The following is a 10654-nucleotide window of genomic DNA, read 5'->3' on the forward strand; positions in this document are numbered from 1 at the left end:
CTCTGCCCATGTGATCCTTTCTCTCTAAACTCAATTAAATCCAATGTCGAACCAATAACAAACTATAAACCCCAACCACCGTTCACCGCCACACCAAATATGAGAGTCACATCCCCTCCGGCGGCGTCGCCACACGCCGACGACCACCGCATTTCCACTTCAGGCTACCGCGATGCCGAGTCTCTCTTCCGCTCCAAACCAATCGCCGAGATCCGAAACACCGAAGCCGCAACACGCAAACAGATCGACGATAAAAAAGAAGAGCTCCGTCAACTCGTCGGTAACCGTTACCGCGACCTAATTGACTCTGCCGACTCAATCGTCAACATGAAAGCCTCATGCAACGCAATCTCCGCAAACATCACAGCCGTTCACGATCGCATCCGTTCTCTCTCACAATCTCAATCCCAATCCAAAACCAACCTCCATTCCCAATCCCGAGCCTGGACTTACGGCATCGCTTGCCGCGTCAAGTACCTCGTCGATACGCCGGAAAATATATGGGGATGTTTAGACGAAGGTATGTTCCTTGAGGCTGCTTCGCGTTACATCCGTGCCAAGCACGTGCATCAACGTTTGTTTCTAGATTCCGATGAGCATAAGATCAAGATCTTGTCCAATTTTCCTCTTCTTCAGCATCAGTGGCAGATCGTCGAGAGCTTTAGAGCTCAGATCTCGCAGCGTAGCCGTGATCGCTTGCTAGATCGCGGACTCCCTATCGATGCTTACGCTGATGCCCTCGCTGCTGTAGCTGTTATCGACGAGTTTCAGCCGGAGAAGGTAATTTTGTTAATTTTGTTATAGTCTGAATTGGGAATTTGCGGAGTTGGAGTGTTTTAATTGCTTTGAATTTGTGAGTTTGTGTGATTGAGCAATGTTGTCAAATAGAACTTGTAGAAGCTATATCAATGCTGTGGCCTAGCGAAATTTGAATTCTGCTGTTCGTTTTTTAGTACAATTTGTTGTCAAATAGTTTTTTAGTACAAAATGTTGTCAAATAGTGACTATTGTGGAACTATAGTGTTGTAGTATAGCGGAATTTGAACAAATTGCTATTTTATGTTATCCGCAATTGACAACACTGGATATGAGATATGATTGGTTGGTTAGTTTGTTAGTTAGGTGCATATATTTTTAGTTTGATGGGTGTACTCTGATTTGTTGATGAAAAACAGGTTGGTGTGGAGTTGTTTTGGATTGAGAATTTGGTTGGAGATGGTGTGTCGTTTGGGGATTATATAGTTTGTAGATTTGTATCATTTTGGATGTGGGCAGTTGGTTCATTCTTCTTCATTTGATGGGTATAAACTGATTTGTTGATGAAACACAGGTGTTGGACTTGTTTCTGGAATCGAGGAAGTCGTGGATATTGCAAATTTTGGGTAATGCTGGTGCAGGCGATGATTCCTCTTTGGTGGTTTCAGTCTTGTGTGATGTGTTGGGAATAATTCAGGTCAGTGTGGGTCAGATAGGTGAGTCATTTTTGCAAGTGTTGAATGATATGCCCCTTTTCTACAAAGTCATTCTTGGATCTCCTCCAGCTTCACAATTGTTTGGTGGGATTCCCAATCCTGACGAGGAAGTTAAGCTTTGGAAGTCTTTTAGAGATAAGCTGGAAACGGTCATGGTAATGCTTGACAAACGTTACATAGCTGATACTTGTTTTGCTTGGTTGAAAGAATGTGTAAATAAGATAAGTGGAATAAATTTGATTGATGCCATTGGCAGTGGCCAGGAGCTTGCTTCCGCTGAGAAATCAATAAGGGAAACAATGGAAAGTAAACAAGTTCTACAGGGAAGTCTAGAATGGCTGAAGAGTGTTTTTGGATCTGAGATTGAGTTGCCTTGGAGTAGGATTCGGGAACTTGTTTTGGAAGATGATTCTGATCTCTGGGACGAGATATTTGAGGACGCTTTTCTTGGTAGAATGAAAACAATCATAGACTTGAGATTTAGGGAGCTAACTGGCACTGTTGATGTGGTGAACACAATTTCTGCAGTAGTTGACTCTTTCACCAAACAGAATGATATTCTGAGGTACTTGACCAGACCTTATACAGCAGGTGGTGTTTGGTTTCTGGAATCCAATGCCAGAAAAACTGGAGTTGCTTCTGGGTTTAAAGTCCTGCCTGAAGAGAACGAATTTCAGTCTTGTCTTAATGCCTATTTTGGTCCTGAAGTAAGTCGAATCAGGGACGCAGTTGATGTTTCTTGTCAGAGCATCCTTGAGGATCTATTAAGTTTCTTAGAGTCTCCGAAGGCCTCCCAAAGATTAAAGGATCTCGCACCATACCTGCAAAGTAAATGTTATGAAAATGTGTCTGCTATATTGACGGCATTGCAAAAAGAACTTGACAGTTTATATGGCTCAATGGAAAATGGCGACAAGGATGTACCAACAACTGTTACAGTTGAAAAATCCCTTTTCATTGGGAGATTATTGTTTGCATTCCAAAACCATTCTAAACATATACCCTTGATACTTGGTTCTCCTAGATTTTGGGCCAGTGGGAATGTATCTACAGTTGGGAAATTACCATCTCTTGTGAAACATTCTCGTTTTGGATCTGATTCTTCTATCTGTGATAGTCCAGGAAGACAAACAAACCTTGGCTCTAAAAGGCAAAATTCTTCTGCCACAGCTGCCTTGTTTGGAGCAAGAGAAGGTTCTAGCCGTGAATTGGAAGAACTGAATAAGACTATAGGGGATCTTTGCATTAGAGCCTACAACTTATGGATACTATGGCTGTCAGATGAGCTTGCTGCTATTGTCTCTCAAGATCTTAAACAAGACGAGTCTTTAACTTTGAGCACGCCTGGGAGGGTAAGTTCCACTTTCCCATTTTCTCTGTTGTTTTATTTAATTTTCCATGAATTGTGATGGTTTAAGATTGTTTTATTTATTATGGTTATACCGTACTATTACTTTTCCTCTGATCAGCCTTTAGTTTTTGGAGAACCGGTATCTTCCTCAAGAGCTTGTTTGTTGTTTTTGAATCTTATTTAATAAAATAGGAATTTGTAGGGTGAGAGTAAATAAATTGGAAAGCACGAGCAGAAGAAAATTTGTCATATAAAGAGTAAAATAAAAACAGAAAATACAGGGAGTGATTAAATTTAAGCTCTTCAACCCATTAGTATATCAGTAGAAAGGAAAGCCTTTTAAAAGATATCGGTCAGACAAATCTATCCATCATTTGACTAATTATATAGCATGGTATACCATATAATAATATTCTGATCTGATAAATACTCTACTGAGACATATATATGTGAACAACTACAGGGAATATGATTTATACTACTATGGAGTATGAATCTTGTGAAAACTTGAAAGATCTAAATTTTTTTAATGATATAGTAAGAAATATGGCCTAATACACACAAAGTTGTTTAAAGCTTGGAGCTAATATTATGGAGGAATCAGTGAAGTACTATACCATAATGCATACATATTACTATTTTTGTCAAGTAAATTTGCCTAAGGTCTTGGCGTCTTACCAAGGATATGTTAACACACTGATCCGTTCAAGTTCCAACATTCTTTTTCTCAGAGCCTTTGCCAAAACTGAGGAAGCCTAAATCCTATTATTGTCACCATCTATTAGGGTTGTGAGTTGTGACGAGTTGAGTAAGCTTCATATCCAAATATTCCAGACTGCTGTTGTTAATAACTTACTATCGTTTTGAATCAGTAGAGAGTAATTGCCTTATTTATATGACATTGTAAGATCCATATTCTTGAAAATAAACTGATTTTTAATTTTATACTTCCCGCAATTACCACCTCAATAGTAGTATTGTACTAGAAATCTGTTGACTAGTATGTGATGATAAGGTTTTTTCACCTTAAATTGAATGAATCAGTAGCATTCTGTTTGCCTAATTTTCTGTCCTTTCAAACTTTCATTACTCTCAAACCTTGCAGTGATACATGCACATAAGTGTAGAACCTTCCTTAAGTTAAGTGGTTGTGGTAATGGAAGGAGCCACCACTGAAATACCAAGGAGAAAGTCATATATATCCCCACTGATTTAATTTATCCAGCACTTACCAATTTACCACACATTAAGACCAAAACAAATTGAAATGAATTGTTTATTCGTTAAGGAAGTACATGCTCACTTTGATACTCTGCTTTGCAACTTATAAGTCTTATATATGAATGAATCTTATGGGTTTTGAATTGCTTACCTTCATCCTGTGTTTACTTTGGAAGACGTATTAGATGATATTACAAATGGGTTTTGGATATTTTATTTTTTCAGAGTTCAATAGCGTTAGTCAGTGCTTCTAGTAAACCATACTTTGTGGGATAAGTTTCGGCTGTTGTGTTTTGTAGGTGATAAAGTTTTTGTGATGTCAGCTTAATTAGCATTATATTTCTTTATTATCATTGTCGGCGTCCTCTTTATTATTTCTCTATATGGAACCTTTTATTGGTACATGCCTTCTGAAAACTCGTCGCCTATCAATATTTAACTAGATTTTTTTGTTTACCTTTTTGAATGAGTAGTAGGTGCTATCAAAGTGTAATGGTATTATCATTACTAGTGCTTCTACCTTTTATTGGGGATCTATTGTTGGTGATACAACAACAAGATCGTTTAGCCTTTAATCTGTAGGTTGTTCATTTTTTTGTTTATTGAACAGGGATGGGAGGATATAGTCGTCAAGCAAGATCAGTCTGATGAGAACCAGTCAGATATGAAAATATCTCTTCCATCTATGCCTTCTCTATATATAATCTCATTTCTATTTAGAGCTTGTGAAGAAGTTCACCGAGTTGGAGGTCATGTACTTGACAAGAAGATTTTGCATAAACTGGCATCAAGGTTATTGGAAAAGGTATGTTTTCTGTGAATGTGTTAGTTCACTTGATCTTCAAGTTCACTGGTGTGGCCTTTTTTATCCCAGCCTTCGCTCTTGATTATAATTTTTTTCAAGAAAAATGGTTTTTATTGAGGAGAAAAGGAGTAGATTAAGAAGGGGATTATATGTCCTCACATTATAGCATACAACACAATAATCATGAGAAGTGAACTAAGAATGCAGAAAAAGACTGCATAAGCTCTACAATTTTTCCATTTATTACCTGACTTTTTTTTTACCTTCTGGCGGTTTTTAAGGCATTGTTGTCCCATTAAATTGATATGTTATTTCAGTGTCTTTTCAATTGGGGATTCTCAAGTTAAGAATTTGCAGAAGTTAGTCTGGTATTTTCTTTGCCAGCTTACTTAAAATCGAGATGGTTTTAATCGGGTCAAGATCCTCTCCATTTCTCAAAAGAAATAGAGGTGTCCATTACTATAGTTTTGGAGTAAATAAATGATATAAATGCACACATTTATAAAATTGATAACATTAATTAGATATTTATACACCAAAGTTATAGTAATTCCATTTCATTTAAAAAAATAGGAAGGATCTCTATCTGTTTTAATCTTTGATCAATTCCTAGTAGAAAATATAGTTGGTATTCTTGGATTAACACATTGATCGCCAAATTTTACCTGTGACTCTAAGATTTTAGAGTAATGGAGATAATCATAATATCCCCAAGACCATCGTTCTCCCCCTACAATATATTAATTGTAAGTTACCTATTGAAACACTGGAGTGAACTAGTGGCCAAAGAAAACTGAAACATAGAAAGATTCAGTTTCAATGAGTCTGTGTTTGACTTCAATTACCGTGTCTTTTCAACTTTCAATTACCGTGTCTGTGTTTGACTTCTTGTACATCTGTATCTACAATGACTGTATTTCACTATACAGGTAGTTGGAATTTTTGAGGCCTTCCTTTCCAATGAAATGGGTGATGCTCATCAAGTGACCGAAAAAGGAGTCTTGCAGCTTTTGTTAGATGTCAAATTTGTCATTGATGTTCTCTCTGGTGGTGATTCAAATTTGGTTGGGGAATTACCTAGTAACCCAAAGGCAAAGTCATCTCTCAGAAGAAAGCAGGACCAAAGCTTGACAATCTCAGTCATTAGAGAACGGTCTAATCAGTTGTTAAATCGTCTTTCTCAGAGACTAGATCCTATAGACTGGCTTACGTAAGTTTCTCATTATTCTGTTCGAGGTTTTTCTTTCTTAGATATGGCAGCACATCAGGAAGACCATAGGTAATGCAATTCATGGTGACTTATGGAGTAATAACTAAATAAGGGAAAATGTAGAAAAAAATACTCATTGTAGTGTGCATTTCTTGCGCAAGATTAAATTGGTGCTGCTGGACAATAGTTTCTGTCCCTTTAGTGATGTCTGTGCTGTCATCTGAAGTCTCCCTCTTTTAATCTTACAATGATTTCTTATCTACATGTTTAAGGTATGAACCATATCTCTGGGAGAATGAGAGGCAGTCATATCTACGGCATGCTGTTCTTTTTGGTTTCTTTGTGCAACTTAACAGAATGTACACAGATACTGTTCAGAAACTGGCTACTAATTCAGAATCAAATACTCTGAGGTGCTCTACAGTTCCCCGGTTTAAATACCTCCCCATCAGGTCAGTTAACTATTGTAATTTATTCTTTGTCTGTCTTTTCACAATGCACAGCTTTGTGCCTGGCTCTCGTACCATCATTCTATATATTTAATTTGAATCCAATGATTTATTCTGTTGACTGTATTTGAGTCTTTCTGTAATTTTCTCAATTATGTCTCTATTTCCTTCCTTTTATCATCTGATATGATATAGTTTCCATAGATAGAGTAGATATACAGCTAAGCTGTAATCCCTCTCAATCCCCATATACTAGGGATTATTGTTTCTGCTAAGCATGCATATACTTTATATTGTATCATTCCTAATTTAATGAGATAATAAATTTTTCAATTTTGAGTGATTCAATGTCGTTTTATGGAAGTTTTGCTTAGAAACCTATTAATGTACCAAAGTCAGTAATTGACTACCTAAAATATATACTCTTATTTACAAAAATACATCTTAATCTCGGTAAATCCAGTGCTCCAGCATTGTCCTCTAGAGGGCCAAAGAAGACATTCACCCCATCTTCAAATGAAATCTCGTCAAGAAGTTCATGGAACTCAATTACAAATGGAGAACTTTCTCAAAAGATAAATTTGGATGACAGCTCAAGTCTGGGGGTAGCAGCACCATTTTTGAAGTCTTTCATTCAAGTAAGTTTCTATCAAATTCTGGTACTATTTTTTGCCTCATTGCAATCTAATGCTGGACACTAATAATCTTTGAATAAGATATCACAAGATGTAGCTATTCCGCAACTTCATGCATTTGCTAATTATCACATTCATGGCACCACAATGAACTTTATCTATTTGTGCAGCCATACTATTGTGGTAAATTCTTTCTTGTCACAAGTTGGCCTTATATTTTGTATACATGGTGGAGCTACTGTTTCATAAAACTTCAATCTGTTAGCCAAATAAATATATGGAGTGCGTATTGCTCAAAGTCTGAAGAGGCCTCAATTATTTATTTGGACTGTACTATTGCAGTATTTAGTTCTACATAATACTAAGTTGTTTCGAATTATGTGATGGGATAAAAATTACTGAGTACCTGTATCATGCACTGCTCTAGCCTAGAAAAGTTTTATCCATTTAGTTGTACTACCAGTAACACCACCCAATTAACACCTATTTGTAGTAAAATTATTGAGTACCAAAGTGAATCCGATGTAGAGATAAGAAAAACATCAAAGATCATATAAAAACTTCTATGAAATGTCATATGAATCCTAGTCTTGCAGCTATACTGGAATTTTGTTTAATCCACTGGATATAGCGTTGATATAGAGAAAATTACTTGATGCAACCTTGCCAATTCTCTGTCCTCCTCTATACCTAATTAAATAAACGTAAAATATCATTGCTGTCCCATGAAGTGGAGTGGGACCCAACCCAAGTAACCTACCTGACTATTTTAGCTTAAAAGGAAAAGTAATTAGAGAGAGAGAGAGAGAGAGAGAGAGAGAGAGAGAGAGCAGTAGAGAACTCACCGTGACGCTACCATATTGTCAACCCTCCACTGCACTAGTAAGTAAAAGACTGAATTGCACTTTTGGTCTTCCTAATGCACAATTCCTTTCTCCCAATAATTATGCTCAAATTTTATGCTATAGCTGAAATGAAGTCCTTTTGTTAGATTTCCTTTACCTAAAACCTCTAAATCTTCATTTTCTATTCAATTCATTAGGGATTTAGGCTGCGGTAACAGGAACTATTTGAACCGTTTACAATATGAAAAATTGGTGAAAATTTGAAGGATTTTGTAGAAAGTGAAATTAGGATTTCAAAGTGGGTAAAAGTTTGGGATATTTTTATTTTGGGTAAAATATGACGTTTTCATTGGTGGATTTTGATTGAAAGAGTTTGAAATGTTTTAGTCAATTCAATATTTATTGGTCAAGTGGAAAATGAAGACTTTGAGGGTTTAAGGTAGAAGAATGTTAACAGAATGACTTGATTCTAACAATTTAGAAGAAAAAAAACAAATTGAATTTGAGCAAAAACTTATTGGGTTAAAATCATGCATTAGCTTGAGTAGAAGGACCAGAAATACCATTAATTTTAGATAAGTATGTGAATTCTAGGATATAATTCATCACCTCTAACTATTAACAAAGTAAACTTACCATAACCATTCATTTATTATTTGGTAATCCATTATTCATCTATTGGATAGAGCTTAACATTAGCCTTTAGTGTTTGTATTGTCTACCACATGTTTTTATGATACTTGATTCTTTTAATGCCTATTAATATCTCAAGTGCCATAATACTTTTTTGGGATCTGAGCTGAGGCTGAGCATATTTGAAAGCTATCTATTCTGTTCCTGATTTGTTGAGCTAATCATTCATAAGTTTTAGCAAATTATGGATAATTTTTTCTTCAAATGCTTTTTGGTGGAGCAATTCATACCTTTCTACTTGACCAAGTAGATTTCAATATGCATTGTTTGCAATTTTAGCTGGAATTCCGTAGCTGTATCACCTCACCCGTTATGTGAATGATCTCTATAAAATTGACTTAACTATTGTGTCTAAATGCATTTGTATACTGATTTGTCACCATTCTTGCCTATCCTAAATCTGATTAGAATTTCTTTTTTTATTAGCATAGTTTTGTCGAGACTTGATACAATTTGTTCATCTATTCTAGGTTGGAAGCAGGTTTGGGGAGAGTACATTTAAACTGGGATCTATGCTGACTGATGGGCAAGTTGGCATTTTTAAGGACAGATCTGCAGCGGCTATGTCGACCTTTGGAGATATTCTACCTGCTCAGGCAGCTGGTCTTCTTTCATCTTTTACAGCTCCCAGATCAGATTCATCATGACCCAATGATTGAAAGACACCCCTAGTGCCCTTTTGCAAAGTCTCCTTATCAGAAAGTGTGATGTCTAATAACAAATTTTCAAATCACTCGTCATACACGGCACTACTGTAATTAGAGAAACATTACAGTCATATTTGAAGCTCCGAATGTTCAAAATATGCTAAGCAAGTGGATATATATGAACCGGGGATGAGGATTTGTAATGTTGAGTGCCGTGGTTAACGTCATTTGGCTTGAAAGCGGTTGTGAAATAAGCACAAGGAAATTTGAGTACAGATTGAAGAGCAAAAGTAGTGTTTATGGTAGCTACATATTCGATTGTTATATGGTTCAAGGAAGCTGAAATGGGGTCATGCTAATGTCAGGGTTGAGAGCAGGTATAATTTTGTGGCTATTGAGTTATTCTAAATTTTGGTCACTGTCAATAGTTGATCAAATTATCTTGTGTTAGATTTTATATTTGTTTTAACAGAGGTTCTGATTAATGTAACTCTATATTGTAAGCTATTCATTCAATGGACTGGGTTAATGTAGATTTTGTTTTGGACAAGACTGAATTCAAATAAATTACTAAGCGATATTATTAACACTTTTTTGGTTCATTCATTTCAGTAATTGTGTAACTAAACTCTAATTAGAGCATAACATCAACGTGATATAGGGTTAATTGTAGTAATATATGTTAAAATGTGCTTTTAAGTAAAAAGTAGTATCTTTTGTAAAATAAAAAGCAGTATCTGAGATTTCTTTGGCTATGTAAATCTTCATTTCTTTGGTATTTTGTAAAGAAAGGAAATGCAAAAAGCTCCTAGTGAGTACTGTGACGAACGAATCACAATACATATTTTGGGTTGATGCAAAGATGGACTATGGATATTTCAGTGACGTGATTTCTTTAGATATAACATTGCACCAATCGAACTAATCGACCACTTGCATTATTTTCAGGCCTAACTATTATAGGCGCACAGTTTTTTATTTATTTTTACTAAAATAAAATTATATTAATTGATTCGGACGGTAGAATACAAATTTAAATTTGTTAAAAGCAAAAAAAAAAAAATTGCAAATAAACGTCTAAGTTAATAGCGTAAAACGACAACATATTTATAAATATAATAAAATTCAAGTGTTTAGAATACTTATGTCTTTAGATTTGTAATGTTGACGATGTTAAAATCATTGATTAAAGTTTATAATATATCAACACTACTATGTCAATCTGATTCAAAACAAACACATTGGAAAACCAAAAGGCACTGCACCAAGACGAGAAAATAAAAAACCTTCGAACTAAGACGATGAAATCACGAAGAAAATATACAA

The 10654-nt window shown here is 35.6% G+C and overlaps 1 protein-coding gene across 1 annotated transcript; it reads left to right on the forward strand.

Moving 5' to 3' along the window:
* On the forward strand, nt 1-9917 carry LOC101511758 (conserved oligomeric Golgi complex subunit 1). Its single transcript, XM_004496118.4, has 7 exons — nt 1-780; nt 1331-2824; nt 4655-4849; nt 5779-6059; nt 6332-6511; nt 6972-7146; nt 9152-9917. Exons 1-7 carry the CDS (start codon nt 100-102, stop codon nt 9326-9328), a joined length of 3183 nt encoding a protein of 1060 aa, XP_004496175.1. The 5' UTR covers nt 1-99; the 3' UTR covers nt 9329-9917.
* Nucleotides 9918-10654: the final 737 nt, after the last annotated feature.

This window comes from Cicer arietinum, chromosome 4 (genome assembly GCF_000331145.2).
Source record: "Cicer arietinum cultivar CDC Frontier isolate Library 1 chromosome 4, Cicar.CDCFrontier_v2.0, whole genome shotgun sequence".
Classification (NCBI taxonomy): domain Eukaryota; kingdom Viridiplantae; phylum Streptophyta; class Magnoliopsida; order Fabales; family Fabaceae; genus Cicer; species Cicer arietinum.

Bases quoted from the DNA above. Each gene is read 5' to 3' on its own strand.
- LOC101511758 (XM_004496118.4), top strand. From the start codon at position 100: ATGAGAGTCACATCCCCTCCGGCGGCGTCGCCACACGCCGACGACCAC. The intron at 781-1,330 runs GTAATTTTGTTA...GATGAAACACAG, and splicing joins ACGAGTTTCAGCCGGAGAAG to GTGTTGGACTTGTTTCTGGA. The intron at 7,147-9,151 runs GTAAGTTTCTAT...CATCTATTCTAG, and splicing joins TTTTGAAGTCTTTCATTCAA to GTTGGAAGCAGGTTTGGGGA.